This window comes from Parasteatoda tepidariorum, chromosome 4 (assembly GCF_043381705.1).
Source record: "Parasteatoda tepidariorum isolate YZ-2023 chromosome 4, CAS_Ptep_4.0, whole genome shotgun sequence".
Taxonomy (NCBI): Eukaryota; Metazoa; Arthropoda; class Arachnida; order Araneae; family Theridiidae; genus Parasteatoda; species Parasteatoda tepidariorum.
In genome coordinates, this window is record NC_092207.1 from 32,535,663 (window position 1) to 32,551,899 (window position 16,237).

Consider the following 16,237-nt stretch of genomic DNA (forward strand, 5'->3'; position numbering starts at 1 on the left):
GGTTCCCAGCGTATAGGAAAAGAATTAACGGTCACCCCCACCACTAGGTGACAAATTATAAGAAATGGCGATTAAAAAAAAATTGCCTGACAATCACCATCAGATCACAAATTTTATCACCGAAAATGCACCCCCAAGTTCATTTTTAAATAATTATGAAATTAGGAATATTTTATAATATTCAAAAAATTACTTTATTTCACGCTTGTTCATTTCATTTTAGAAATGAACTTTTTAATGTTTACCATATTTTGAGAAAGGCTTCAAAAGAAATGCTTTACATTTTTAATGTCAACAAATTTCTTAATCTTTTGAAACTTTCGGGTTTTGAAAAAAGAGACTAAGTTAAATTATATAAAAAACAACGTTTAAAATCACAAATGGTGAAATTTTTATTATTAAGCTTTTCGATTTCACGTGGTGGTTCAGGGGGTAGAGAGCGCTCACCTACCAATGTGGTGTACGGGATTCGAATCCCAGTGACGGTTATTCGTTAAGAATTCCGTACCCGGATCACATCGTGCTAACGTAAAATAGCCTCAGTGGTAGACGGATCATGGGTAAGAGTTCTCTTGTCGTTAAACTAACCGTGAGAGGGTTTAGCAGTTTTCCTCTCCAAGTTACACAATTGCGGGTAAATTCCATCAAAAGGTCCTACACGAAAACATATTTCTCTTAATACTTGATCCAGGAGTTGCTTTGTCTTTTAAATTGGGTTTAAAATTACAAGGCTACGGAGTTGAACATTGGTAGTTGTAAACTCAAAAATGGTGGGTTTCAACAATGGTCATGTAATTTGAAATACGATAAAATGATTCCTCTTCTTCAGTAGATTAAATGGCAAGGATGGTAAAACAGAGATGATTTAATCCTAAAGAGATTACGTCATACTAAAGAGATATATACATATACAGTTAAAGGTAAAACATTTAAATGATAAAAAATTAAAAAAGAAAAAATAATGATTTCCAAAGTTTTGACAAATGTAGTATGGTAACAAGATCATTAACAGTAAATCTTTTATCTTTGATAACGCAGTATTCCTCTCAAATTCCAGGTTAACGCATGAAATACATTTATGAATGATAATTATGTCTCAAATTAAGAACTTCACCGTTAATCAAAAGCAAAACATTACAGAAGGCCATAGGCTCTATTTTTCTTCATCTTATTTCATTCTTCTATTCATAATATTATCACAAATACGAGAGTTGCTATTTATATTTCTGGCCTTGGCAACAGTAAGTGTTGCTAGGCGACCGCAGACGATTTTAATCGAAAGTTTGATATTTTTAAACATAAATTCAGCAGACGATTTACCATTATAGCTTCATTTGTGCTGTTGACAGTAAATTGAAAAGTTCTTCTCTTTCAAAAAATGGAATTGAATCGAGAACATTTTCGTGCCATTATTTTTCATAACTTTCGACATGGATTGTCAAGACAAGAGTGCTTCGATGAACTTAATTCTTTATTCAGCGATAAAGCGCCATCCTACAGCACTGTAAAAAATTGGTATAACGAATTTAGTCGTGGTCGATGTTCGATCCAGGACGAATCCCGTGCAGGTCGTCCAAAATCCGTTGTTGTGCCAGAAAAGATCGATGCTGTGCGTGAACTGATAAAGCAAGATCGTCATGTGACATACCGTGAGATAGAGGCGTCTTTGGACATTAGTATGACTAGCATCAATAAAATATTGCATGAACATTTGAGCGTAAAAAAAATTTGTTCGCGTTGGATCCCGCATAATCTGACAAACGCTCAAAAAAAGGCTCGTGTCGATTGGTGCAAGGAAATGTTGGAAAAATACGTTCAAGGTACATCAAAGGCTGTGTATAACATCTACACAGGTGACGAATCATGGATCTATGCATATGAGCCGGAAACAAAACAGCAATCAACTGTATGGGTCTTCCAAGACGAGGCAAAACCAACAAAAGTTGTTCGAGGAAGAAGCACATCGAAACAAATGATTGCCTGTTTCTTCGGCATTAACGGTCATGTGGCAACAGTGGCGTTAGAGCAACGCAGGACGGTCAATTCTGAATGGTACACGACCATTTGTTTGCCAGAAGTCATCGGAGAAATTCGAAAAAAGCAGAAGAACAGGCGAATCATTCTTCATCATGACAATGCGAGCTCTCACACATCGACTCAAACAAAGGCATTTCTGACGGAGCGAAAGATCGAACTGATGGGTCATCCGCCGTACAGCCCTGATTTGGCACCCAATGACTTCTTCTTATTCCCACACATCAAAAATAAATTACGTGGACAACGATTTTCGACCCCCGAAGAAGCGGTTGATGCATTCAAAACGCATGTTTTGGAGTTACCTCAATCGGACTGGAAAAAGTGCCTTGAAAATTGGTTCAAACGCATGCAAAAGTGTATTGATCATCATGGAGAATATTTTGAAAAACAATAAAACCAATTTCGATCCTATATATTTGTTTTTTCATTATTAAGCCAGAAATATAAATAGCAACCCTCGTAATTACTCTGGCACTATAATAAGTGGCTAATGTATTAAAAAATGGCAACTGTAAAAAAGTGCTGCAACTGGTGTCCCTGGGTATAGGACGAAAATTTCTTAATTTTTGCCCTATATCTTAGCACAAACGGTTCTGGAGTTATAAGAACATCCATGGTTGATATTTTTTTCCCTTCCAGGATTGCTGTGATGGATGCACTCTGGGATTGCAAGCTGAAAAGATGAGGATGCCCTGTTCTTTTTCCCGTTTCACTTTCGGAAGTCCCTGGGATGAAGCTTTTAGAGAATGTTGTGAAAATCCCTACTCTGCTCTTGGAACTTCACCCCAAGTCACGGGTCTGTAATTTTTACATTACATTGCAAGGAAATGCACATTGCATCCTGATAAATTTTGTTCAATTGATAGGATTTTCATAACGACAATCATAATGGTACTGTGACATAACTTAAATATGCATATTAAACGGTGCAGGCGATGTTAAAAATTGACGAATCTGACACAAAAACGCATTTTTTTTTCTTTAAATAAATAAAACTTTTTAAGATGGAGTTCAAATATTAGATGTTACCACGATGTCGGAAGTGTGGCCAGAAATTGAACTAAAATTTGCTTTAAATACGTTTTGCGTATTAGGCAAAATTATTGGAACTATTTGAGGGAATCAAAGTATCTTTGAATTCATTCACAAAAAAGTACGTTTTTGGGTCAGATTTCATTACTTAGAGATGGCCTGTCTGAAGGGCAAAAGAGCTTGACTTACCTCCAAACCATACTTTTATTTAAATTCATGAAAGAAGAAAAATTATTAAATCCAAAAACAAACGAGAAGATAAAACAGACAAAAAAATTTTAATGGTTTAATGAAAAGGATTTAAAAAAAGCTAAAGAAAACAATTAAAAAGTTTGAAGGTATAAAAAATGTTAAAAACAATTTTCTATGAACAAAAAAATTTAACTACATTTCTAATTAAGGTTAAAGTAAGGTTAATATTTAAGATATGTTTTTCAAATCATTAAGATCTACTTAGTAAGTGTAATTCCGATCATTGGATAAGTTATTCTGGTTATAACTTCTTATTTATTTACAAGGAACGTGAACTGTGCACATTGATTTTCAATTTCATTAAACTGCTTCGATGCATAAGACTTTAAATAATTAATATCAAAAGAATGGTTCAAATAATTTTAATTATTTATTTAATTTTTTTGTTTGTACACATAATACTAATTTTATTTAAGTGTTCTTCCGTTTTTTGCAGTCAACAGTGAATGTGAAGTCAACAATCCATGTAGTCAAAAGTGCGAGGTGATAGCCAATCAAATCAGATGTTCTTGTTATCCTGGCTATCAATTGTCTCAAGATCTAACTACCTGTAATGGTATGTTAAATTAACAAGTTGATTCAAGATCGAACTATAATAAATTATATTTAACCAAACCACATGACCATAATGTATTGATTCACTGTTCTTCACTGCTACAATGCTTTTAATTGTTAAATTATTGATGTCTAAGTAATGCAGCGCAATCGTAACAATGTAGTTATAATGTAGTTGTAGTTTATTTACGTCGCACTAGAGCTGCACAATGGGCTATTGGCGACGATGTGGGAAACATTCCTGAGGATAATCCGAAGACATGCCATCACAATTTTGATCCTCTGCAGAGGGGATGGCACCCCCGCTATGATGTAGCTATAAACAATGTGACGGTGAACTACATGGTCACCATTGTATGTACTTTTTTAGTTAGTTTTTTTACAAGGATTCCTAAGTAATATACCATTTGGTATTGATAATATACCATTGTAATATACCATTTGCTATTGATAATATACCATTGCAATATACCATTTGCTATTGATTAGGTTTGTTGTTATCAACTAAGTAACACACCTGAGTGTATCATTTGATTTGTCCAATTCTCTATCTCTTTGTTTCAGATGTGAATGAATGTTTATTGGGGACGCATTCCTGTAATCCTTCGAGTGAAACTTGCGTCAATGCCATTGGTGGATTTCAATGTGTTGCAAATCCAAATCTACCTCCAAGGCTAGGCCCATGCCCTCCTGGATATACATACAATCAAGAGAAGCGTGCTTGCGATGGTAAATACTTTTTATGTGTTTGGAATTTTTTAGGACCTATGTTATTTATCTATTTATTTATTGTTTCTTTGATGGTAATAGTTTACAATCGGAGGTCCCTCTTATATTTAAGGATTTTAAAATAAACCAGTATACAGTAGAGTGCCGATTATCCGAAAGCTCATTTTCCGGATTGTCTGATTATTCGGATCGTTCAACGATTATGTGTTTTCCCACCTTCTCCAAAAAAGGAAACTTTTCCTCGCGAAAATGTTTCTTTATTTTAAGAACATCAGTAAGGGGACGAAAAATGGCTTCTTTGGTTACTTTGTGACCTTGAAAGGAACATCACGTTTCTTATGGCGAGTTTCAGTGTCGGTGGCATGTAGTTTCTAATAAAGGAATAGGTTTCTAATGAAATTTAAAAAAATTTAAACTTTAAAACACGTTGCTTGTAATATGCTATTATTGTCCCTACTACTGTCAATTCTATTCCTGGAAAAAGTCTGATCGTTTTTTTTTTAACTGTTTACAACTGGTATGGTTTCAAAACCATAATAACGAAATTTAACAGGACATTGGAGCTAGGCTTTTCGTTAGGTAATGGGCATTGGAGTGTACAGGTCACAAATTGGGAAGTGTAGAAAACTCCTCATGTGTTGAAGGGACTGGGTGAAATATTGCAATGTCAAAGCTAGAACTAGACCCCCATTCTGTCCATCAAGTGACTGACAGATTAACTCTCTCGGTTATAATATGTACCCTGCTGCATGGAACTAAGTTGCTTCATTAGATGGACCTAATTAGTGTGATAAAATTCTGGTTGTTTTTCTATATTGGGGTAAAGCATTTAATAAACAGTTTTTCTCACATTTAACAGTTTGAATACCGTCTTAATTAGAGCTACTTGAGGGGGGCTTAACTGGTGCGATAAAATTCTGATTGTTTAACCGTTTTAGGTAAATGCAGTTACAAACGGTTTTTCTAACAGTTAACTGTTTGAATACCATCTTATTTATAATTATTTGACTGTTTTGTTTGAATATGGTAAAAAATTAATCATATAAATTGTTATTGAGTCATTATTTGAAAAATTTAGTGTATATAAATATTTTTAGACATAGATGAATGTCTGCATCCAATATGTCCACGAGGACAAAGATGTCTGAACAGTATAGGATCTTATAGATGCCTTACGATCAACTCAACAGCTACAAGCCAATGTCCAAACGGATTTACATTTTCATCGGATAATGGCAGATGCATTGGTAAGACAGTATCTTAAATTTGTTTTATTTATTTATTTTAATGAAAATCCCATGAGAGAGGACAACATTATTTTAAATTTTGTCTCCAGACGTTGACGAATGTCGCCAAGGAGAAGATGATTGCGACAGGGAGAGAGAGATTTGCCAGAACTCTTACGGTGGTTACCAGTGCGTCGAAAAACCTAGAAAGAATAGGAACTGCCCAGCTGGCTTCAAATGGGATGAAAATAAAGACAACTGTGAAGGTAAAAGTCTAAATTAATTGTTCATTTCAGCAGTGAACAACATTTTATAGAAAAATATTCCTTGAGTAAATACTTTGTAAAGAGTTATATTTTGAGCATTACTTAAAATATATATGTATGGAGCAATAGTTTGTAGAAAAATTTATATTTAGCAGCTCATTCTTAAATTTTATTCATTAAGCAAAAAATTGCAGCAGAATATGCAATAATCAATAATTTTAAAAAATACATTGAACTGCGTTCAGAATTAAAATATAGCCAAATCAGCAATTTTCAGAAATATGAACGTTTCGTAATATGCAGGAAAATGTCCCGTATCCTACATCTAAGAAATATAAATTCATTTTTGTTGCTCGCGGCACAATACAAAAACTGATAAAATGTCATTGTCAAAAGAAGGTTTTGAAGGTTCATTGAAATAGCAGCGCAGTTATGATCACCTTTCACAAAAATGTTTCATTGTTATTTTAGTATTTGTAGTAACTTATTTTTAAAAATAATATTTTTTTAAAGCAGAAAAATGTGACTTTTTACAGACTTAACACCAATTTACGCACGAACGTTTTTTTTTTCTTCAAATTTTTAATTATAAATTCGAAACGCTCAGGAAAAAAAAAAAATTGCGTTTTTCGATGTATTCGCCAAGTAGGAATGGGTTTAACTTTAAAATTTTTGATTTTTATTTAGTTTTCTTAAACTTTTCCAGTATAATTCGGAAGCTAGGCTACTTATTGTAAATATTTTTAGTCATCCTCTATTGCATGTAAAAATTTCATCTGAGTGTACGATTTTAGCTATATTTGTAATGTACTCCTTTAATAAATATCACAATGTCAACACTTTTACATTCATTTTTCTAAAATTCAAATTTTAAAAAAATAGATAGTCACCAGTAATCAAAATTTTAAAAAAATAATAAAATAGCAAATTAAAGTAAATTTTTAAAATTTAGTTCCGCGCTTTTGTAATTAAATTAAAGCAATCTACACAAACACATCCTTAACTATTAAAAAAAAAACATACCATATTGTACATTAATCGCTTTGGTTATATTATCAGCTTCTAAACAGTGTTTTTTGAAAAGGATTCCGTTTTTTGCTTTTTCTCTGAAAAATATTAATGCTTGTGTACAGAATGTCTTAGTCTACGTAATCCGTTTTATGTTATCCTCTGTGCTTAAAGTATGTCTTCGTCATTTTGTTTCCGTTCTTGTTTGTCATTGCAATCAGACGTCGATGAGTGCAGGGAAGATCTTCACAATTGCAACCAGGCAGACGATGTCTGTAGGAATACTATGGGAGGTTATGAGTGTGATCCTAAATGCCCCCTCACCATGGGATTCGACCCACTGCAGAACAAATGCGTTGGTAAGTTAATTCATTTACTCATTTTTACTTTCGTTAATCCTAATATATTATTTTTCTTAAAAGTAACCAAAACTATGTGAAATTAAATTACGTTCCGTATGTTATGTTGAATAAGGACAAAATGTTTTTAAAAAAAATTAGTTAAAAGTTTTTTTTACTTATTTTTTTTCTCGAACTGGAGAAATATAATCATATTTTGTAGAGAATTTTAAAAAGCAATTTTAATTACAATAGAGAAGACAGTAGATATGGAGTAGTTGACACTTGACAAGAGAAATCTAATACTTTAAAAGCATTTTAAAAAGCGCATGACACCTGAACATGTGGCAACACACATGACATCTGACATCTCACTAAAGAGGAATGCAGTATATCAAAATTAGTTCGATAGTTAGATGAAATTTGAAAATATTTCATATAATTGCAATTTACTTCCTCCTCTCAATTTCCCATTGTCGAACAAGTTTTTTTTGGTTTTTGATATCACCATCCTCGCTTATTATTCGTTAGATTTTGATACCATTTTTCACATTCCAATGTGTGCGTAATTTTAATTTCTTTTTGACAAGGGTTCTAACAAAAGATATTAAAGTCGGTCATTAGAGAAATACAAAAATATTTTTTTACAAATAAAAGCATTTAAATCACTGATACTTCGAATACTACTTCTGGTAATATTATTAGTTTTATTTAGTGGATGAAGAGACAAATAAATTTTCTGATAAACAGTTCAGTTACGTTGTACTGACATACAATGCACCGGTATTTAATTCACTCTGGTGGTGCAGTCGGTTAAGGTGCCGCTCTCACCAAAGGTTGGAGACCTGGGGGTTGTGCGTTCGGTCCTGGTGGCCAACAAAGCGTGTATGCGCATCAAAATGCAAGTCGAATCTATCGTAGCAGACAATTCTCTTTTTGGTTACGGTGTGAAATATTAAGAGAGGGGTACCAGCTCAGGTGCTGTCCACTTTGTCTGACCAGGCTCAAAATTACGTGACCTTAGCACCATGGCCACTTAAAGATAGAGCCCTGAAAATTGTCATCATTGAATGATGATGATGTACTGTCATTCATAATTAAAAACATTTATAAATATAATTTACAGTACAAAACAAAATTGATAATAACTGACTATTATATTAATCTTCATTGTTTAATATGGACTCATGAGTTATAGTTTAACTATTTTTAATTGCAGAACTAGATATGTGCTCATCAAATTTACACAACTGCAAATCTGATGAGATATGCGTACCAGTCTCTGATAGTTTTCGATGTGTACCAAAAAGTGTTACTGACAACTGTGAACCAGGTTTTAAACCAATTGTCCAAACAGATGGATCTAAAAAATGTGAAGGTAAATCAATTTATAAGCTTGTCATTCACAAAAATTGTATTCTTAATTAGCAGTCAACATTACTTGATGGAAAATTGACTTCATTTCTTTATGAATTTATTTACTTGCTTAAAGATGTGAATGAATGCGAAGAGTTTCCGGGTATTTGTGAAGACGAGTCTAAAGTCTGCAGGAATGACGTAGGAAGTTACAAGTGCGTTGTTCCACTCTTGTTGGAGCCTCTAGTCGAAAATTGTGCTCCTGGATTTCGATTCAATCAGTCACGGAAAAAGTGTGTTGGTAAGTAAAGGATAAATTCACGAACTAGTAATGCTATTGTACTGCTTTCAGGAGAACTCCTCCAGACATCCGTCTCGCGTCGTGGCGGTTACTATGGTTACGAGGAAAGGTCACTTCGAATAGCGGTGTGGGGTGAATAGTTTTGTCTTAATCTTATCGTTGGTTGTCGTAAATAAACCAATTGACACCTCCTCCATTTCACCCCCCATTAGAAATGTGCCCTCGTTTGTTACCATAGCAGCAGACAGCCCCAGACTTTCAGTCTGGAGGAGTTCTCAAAGCCGCACTATACTCAAGTTCATTTTTTGCATAAGTAATTTGTGTATCATAATATTAAGTGGAAAAATCTTTTTAAAAAAATTGTTTCAATTAAATTGTACTTAATACAAGAAGCAATGATTTTCATTTTTTACAATTTATTAATGAAACTTTAGCATAAATCAAAATATTTTTTGCTATGTTTACTTGCGTCTTCATTATAAATATGAATATGAAGAAAATAAAAGGGAAAATAATGTAGGTAATTGTATTTATAAAATAGAATCTTGTGTTAGTATTTTATATTTAAAAATATTAGGAAAGGGGAAAAATCTTTTTGAAGAAATTATTTCTATTAAATTATACTGAATACAACAAGCAATGATATTCATTTTTTGCAATTTATTAATGAAACTTTAGCATAAATCAAAATATTTTTTGCTACGTTTACTTGCACATTCATTATAAATATGAATATGATGCACTGATTGAATGGTTATCTATTATTAGTTTTTGTACTTAATAAAATTCGGTAACCAAAATATTTTTAAGAAATTATTTCTATTAAAGTATGCTCAATACAAGAAGCGGGACTTTTCTTTATAATTTAATAGTAAAGCTCTTGTATAAATCAAAATATTTTTTGCAACATTTACTTGGACATTCATTATAAATATGAATAAAGTGGATTTAAAGCAACAAAAGAAATAAAATTAGAATAGAGTCAATTTATTTTACCCATTTTGTTATTGTCTAAAACAGACATGATATAATTAAATTGAGATACTGAGAATAAATACACGTACTAAAAAACTTACACTTCTAAAAAGACTAGTTTCACAGTTGTTGCTTAACGTTAGCATCATTATAATGAAATAGTTACAACTTCTTTCAAATACTGATCTGACCGGCGCGTTCTTCTATTAGATATTATTTCTTTCATCGTTTTTTTATGCTTGATTATTCTGTATAAAACAACTAAACAGACTAATTTGACTATCTCTTTATACTTATACAGTAAAAAATTCCGGATCAAAATACGGTAAAAAAATATACGTTGCTGGTACTTTTTTCCGTAAAATCCATATTTACCGGCACATGTGGAGGAACAAAAAAACCTGATATACCGTAATTTTTACCGTCATAATTACTATAAAATCACCGAATCTCTCTAATTACATAAATATCAGTGTAAAAATTACTGCATAATATTTTACGTTAAAAAATGGATTTTACGGTAAAATGGAATTTACGGATAATGCACCCAAAGTTCTGGTACCTTATACCGCAATGATCCGGAATTTTTTACTGTGTATAAGCCTCGAAGTTGGCACTTAAAGTTATAATCAGAAATAATTGTCATTCTATGAATTTTTTTTAAAATTAGATTTCCTTTTCAAACAACACTTTAATCGGAACAAGATAATTCAGCGGGACTGGTCATGGTGGCCGTTTGAACGGCGTTGAGAAAATCTTAATTCGTGCAAAACATTCGACATCTTGCTGTTCTAAATTTTCGCTAAAAGAGAGACATTCTAAGATTAGTCGACATCTGTTTGTTGCTCTTGAAACCTTCTTTTTTGTTTAAAACACTAAAGGACTCCTTTTATTTACATTTTTTCCCTCTAAGATGTCACTAACTCAATGACTTAGTAAAATAAACGAATGTCTTATTATTAAATAAGATTGAAATTAGATCTTCCTCCAAGAAATCACAATTTTTTTAAAATGTCACTTAGAACTTTATTTTTTTTTATTAAGCTCTTCTTTTTAGTAGTTGAATCTAAATTTTGATAATAGGTATCCTATTTTCTAAAATAATTCCTTTAGTTTGAATTTTTATTTTAGTAAATTGTTCTTGGTTTGAAAATAAGAATAGTTTATTTTTTAAGGCACATATCCTGGGTGTTGTAAGACTTGATAGCAAAATGTGTTTTGATATCAATATCTGCATACATTTTTTATAATTGATATTATATACACCGAAGAGCTATTACATTATGACCACCCCCTCTATAACGATGGGCTCGCCCAGGTTTTCATGGTTTCCCGCCCAAGAACAATGTTTTCATGGGGCATATTAGGACCCATAATCCTCATAGAACAATCCCTGACGTCTGTAAGCTACTTGTACATAGTTACAGACCAGGTTCACCCATTCATGGCAACAGTTTTTCCTGCGGGGGATGGTGTTTACCAACAGGATAATGCACCATGTCATAAAGGTCGAATCGTCATGGATTGGTTCGAGGAACATGCCAGTGACTTTCAAGTCATGTCTTGGCCCCCAAATTCACCTGACCTTAATCCAATAGAGCATTTGTGGTCCTACTTGGAAAACCAAATTCGTGCTGCCACTTTACCCCTTCGCAATGTGAGGGAATTGCAGGACCAGTTGGTGAGCGCTTGGTACCAGATACCTCCTAACAAACCACCACACCTTGTGGAATCAATGCCACGGCGGGTGCTAGCAGTTTTGAGGGCTAAAGGTGGTCCTATATGTTAGTAGCAGGGTGGTCATAATGTAATGGCTCTTCAGTGTATATGCAGCTTCAAAATACTGTGACCAGATAATTAAAGAAATTACTGTATATGGAACTCAGTGTTGTTGTTAAAAGGCAAATGTTAACTTTGAGCAAAACTTTTTTCGAAAGAGGTATTTTAAATTTTTCCAGTGCTATATCAGCGATGTATGTAAACTCTGTTTAGAAAACTGAATTTAGTGACTGTTTCCTCTTATAGATATTGATGAGTGCTTAGAAAATCTTGACAACTGCAGCAGGGTAAATAAAAATTGTATCAACATAGATGGCAGCTTCGAGTGTGTAGATCAACCACCATTTCGCATCTGTCCTCCAGGATACAGACAAAATCCTCGAAATGGAAGTTGCGAAGGTATTCTAAGATACGAAAAAACTTTGTTCGAATTATACAAGAAAATTAATTACATTGTTTGTTCCGAAAACAAAGTCTTCGAATCTACTAAAAAACATGCATTAATTTAATCGGTACAAAATAGTGGAAAGTCAGAAAATATATTCCAACATCATTAAAACACTTCCAGCTAGCCTTACAAAAAGCCTTTTTCAGAATGTTCTTTGAAACCTTGATGCAAGTCTTTTCTTGACTTAGCCAATTGTCCTAGAATGTTGTCCTTTTGTGGGAGTTTACAAGTTTTGGAACAGAAAAGTCTTTGGTGGAGCTACGTTGGAACTTAAAAAGACACCTTACCGCGAGAGAAACTTTTCATCGCAAATTCTCTTTTACCTTCATAAGTAATTTAAAATTTAAAGTATAGAAAAAGTAAGTACGGGAAAACCTAGAGTTGGCCATAAAGTTTCAATTGCCGAAAAAAAAAATCAAAATATCAAAATGTAGGCAAATTATAGGAAGAGAGCTCCTCCATTGCATAATTCTAAGTTATCCTCTTATAATTTCTTTTTTTCATTTTGATATCTTACAAATTTGTTTGCAGTAATTGAAACTTCATTATGACCTTCTAGAATGATTTTCATGGTTGATTTTCATGATTTTCATGGTCCTCACAAATTTCAAAAAATATCTTATGATACCGTTCCGATGAGAGATTATCTTTAAAGGCCGTTTTTATCATAGGAAAAGTTACCGATGTCAATTTTCCGAGTGCCACAAAAAACTTCCAGCCTGGCAATCCACCGGGAAATCCACCGTGAACGGCATGGTGGCTTGCACGGGTAACAAAATGAATTTTTTTTTAAAAAATGCTTGCCCTTGTTCTCTGAATAGCCAAAGATCAACATGAAATTTATCTCGTAATTGTATAACTCTAACCTATATGACCTTCCAGGCCAAAAAATTGGCTGTATCGAGCACAAAAGAACTCATTTTCTAATTGTCAAATCAAATGAAATTATTTTTTGTTAAATGTAATTTTTCCGATTTATGCTTTGAAAAATACTCCCTAGAAATTATTTTAGGAAAGTCTTGGGTCACTTAAGGTCGTAGACATACTTTTCTAAAGATGGATATTTTCACACCAAAACTGTTCCTTAGTATTGTTTCCAAATACCTACTTTACAAGTTTCCGGTTTTTCCCCTTAATAAAAGCACGATACCCAGAACATCTTATTTGCAATACTTTCCTTTGAACACGAGGCTAATCATTATTTGCTCCAAGCCATTCAAATATTTGAGGTATATTCATTAACTTTTTAAAAGTTTTTTTTTTTAAGTTAACTTCTGTGCCCCACTTTTACCAATGTACTAAATATGTATCAGGGTAGCGGTGGTTCAGGATATATATCGTTCGTCTTCAAATGAGGTAACCCAAATTCGAATCCTAGCAATGGCTGGTTGATAAAAATTCTTCTTTCAAGTTGCGCAGACCACATTGCTGACATAAAATATTCCCAGTGGTAGATGAATTATGAATTTGAATCCCTTTGCCATCCAGCTAACAGTGGGAAGTTTGTGTGGTTTTCCTCGCCATGTAACGCCAATGCTGGTTAGTTTCATCAAAAAGACTTTACGAAGGCAAATTTCTCTCAATACTTGTTTCCTCGTTTTCTGGATTGGGTTCAAAATTACAAAGCTACGTAGTTGAACATTTCTAGTTGTAAACTCAGAATTGGGTAATCTGTTCAGCGCCGGTTATAAATAAAATAAAGAAATGGGGACGAATTTCATAACATTATTCATTTTCAAATTTTTTAGCAACTTTAAAAAATAAAATAAAATAAAAAAAATTTTAAAAAAAAGTCGTATACTAGGTAGTGTAAAAAATTAAGAGACTTAGCAGACTTGGTCGATTATCTCTAGAACTACTGGTCCGATTTTAATGAAATTTGATACATTGATACAATACAAAGCAAATAACCATTCAACAATGGTTATACACACGCATGATAGTGCGTAGCACGCGTTGGAGTAGGAAGGTATGTAACAGCGGTTGAAGAATAAGCAAAAACAAACAAAAAAAAGCAGGGTATATGGTCCCCTCTTGCAGATATACAAGCCTTGCAACGTGATTTCATACTTGAAATAAGGCAGTTTATCATTTCTTGTGGCAATTTCATACCTTCCGACTCCAACTAGTATTACACATGATCATTCCTGTGTATTACAATTGTTGAATGCTTATTTGTTTTGCATTGTATCAATGTATGTACTCATCAAATTTCATTAAAATCGGTCCAGTAGTTCTAGAGATAATCAATCAAGTTTAGAAATTCTCTTAATTTCTCTCACACCAGTGTGTTTTAAAATATTTTGTACATTCAATGAGTTTTTGTGTTGAAATTTCACTTTTAACCATGGTTTATTGTTGTATTTAGATATCAACGAATGCTTGGAGGGTCGTCATCGATGCATGATAGACAAAGAGGTATGTCAGAATGTTGGGGGTGCCTACAGGTGTGTCCCATCATCGACACCACTACGGCCATGCCCTACTGGAAGACGGTACTCTCTCACGACCTTATCTTGCGAGGGTTAGTTTAAATTATTGTTTTCACTTTTAAGTTATCGCTTGCTAATGATCTTTGGTTGATCTTTGGTTGGAAGTTTTTGTATGAAAAAAATACTTTAAATGTATGCTACAGTGCAGAGCAAAATATTAATCATTTATTGCCCCCATATAGAAAAGGAACTCGTTCCCATTGTTTTTTCCTTTATGGCCTTCTGATAGAAAAAAATCCCTCTCCTAAGAATTTTCCCTTAAGAAACAAAATCCTACAAAAATCTGTTCATATTTTTTTTCAATATTAATGTTGGAAATTTAAAATGTGCCTCTGAGGTGCTAGCAGTAACGTATGGAAATTGAATTCATCTTAATTTATTCATATAAATTTATATAAATTTATCATATCGTCTAAATTTATCGAGTTTTTTTTTTGAGAACATTTTTTGTCATATAAAAAAATGGAAAAGTCATTGAAATATTTAGTCTGGATTACAATTTTGTTGTTCTTTTCTTCTTTTCATACTTCTGTAAATTTCCAGTTTAAACAATATTTTTTCCTTAACTAAAGAAAAAGAAAGGAAAGGAAAACAGGATTCAAATTTAAAGAAATGTAAAACGTTATACCTTCTATTTAAGACACGAACGCAACCTTTAAATAGTAATCCTCACAAAAAAGTTAATAAATGCAAAAACTATATTGATAGTGGTTGTTAAAAGAAAAAATAGCAGGCATTTTTGTTACAATCAAAAATTTCTACTTTAAGACAAAAAGAGAATTTAAAAAGTCCAACAAAGTTGTCCTTTTTAGAAGAAAAAGAATGTAATTGAGAAAGGGTAACAATAACTGAAATCCTCTTCATGGAAATAATCATTCTTAAAAATGAGATGTGTAAGTTCAAAAAATTTATTTTCTATTTTTTTGAACATTTTCTTACTACTTTACTAATAAATTAACATTTGTTTCTTTTTTCTTTACAGATGATACAGTAGAAAAATGCAAATGAAACTAATTCCTCACTGGCAGAACTAAACCACTTAACCCGTCATCTCCTTATTTGTACTTTTTTTTTAATGTTGCTTTATTTTGCATGTTGTTTGTTTTGCATGTTGCTTTATTTNATTTATTTTCTATTTTTTTTATCATTTTCTTACTACTTTACTAATAAATTAACATTTGTTTCTTTTTTCCTTACAGATGATACTGTAGAAAAATGCAAATGAAACTAATTCCTCACTGGCAGAACTAAACCACTTAACCCGTCATCTCCTTATTTGTACTTTTTTTTTAATGTTGCTTTATTTTGCATGTTGTTTGTTTTGCATGTTGCTTTGTTTTGCATGTTGCTTTATTTTGCATGTACTACTACTTCCACAGATGCATGCATCATGTTGTGATGATATAACTTTTACTTTATTCCCATTTTTAAAACTAATTTTAT

The 16,237-nt window shown here is 32.7% G+C and overlaps 1 protein-coding gene across 2 annotated transcripts in view; it reads left to right on the forward strand.

Moving 5' to 3' along the window:
• Window positions 1–16,237, forward strand: part of LOC107442863 (fibrillin-1) — a 59,455-nt gene that overhangs the window by 11,067 nt on the left and 32,151 nt on the right. For both annotated transcript variants that reach the window (XM_016056527.3, XM_016056537.3), the window contains exons 3-12: window positions 2,677–2,833; window positions 3,758–3,877; window positions 4,441–4,605; window positions 5,703–5,852; window positions 5,942–6,097; window positions 7,327–7,464; window positions 8,663–8,821; window positions 8,936–9,100; window positions 12,101–12,253; window positions 14,671–14,826. In XM_016056527.3, the coding sequence (XP_015912013.1) occupies window positions 2,677–2,833; window positions 3,758–3,877; window positions 4,441–4,605; window positions 5,703–5,852; window positions 5,942–6,097; window positions 7,327–7,464; window positions 8,663–8,821; window positions 8,936–9,100; window positions 12,101–12,253; window positions 14,671–14,826 (1,519 nt within the window). The remainder of the gene's footprint in view (window positions 1–2,676; window positions 2,834–3,757; window positions 3,878–4,440; window positions 4,606–5,702; window positions 5,853–5,941; window positions 6,098–7,326; window positions 7,465–8,662; window positions 8,822–8,935; window positions 9,101–12,100; window positions 12,254–14,670; window positions 14,827–16,237) is intronic.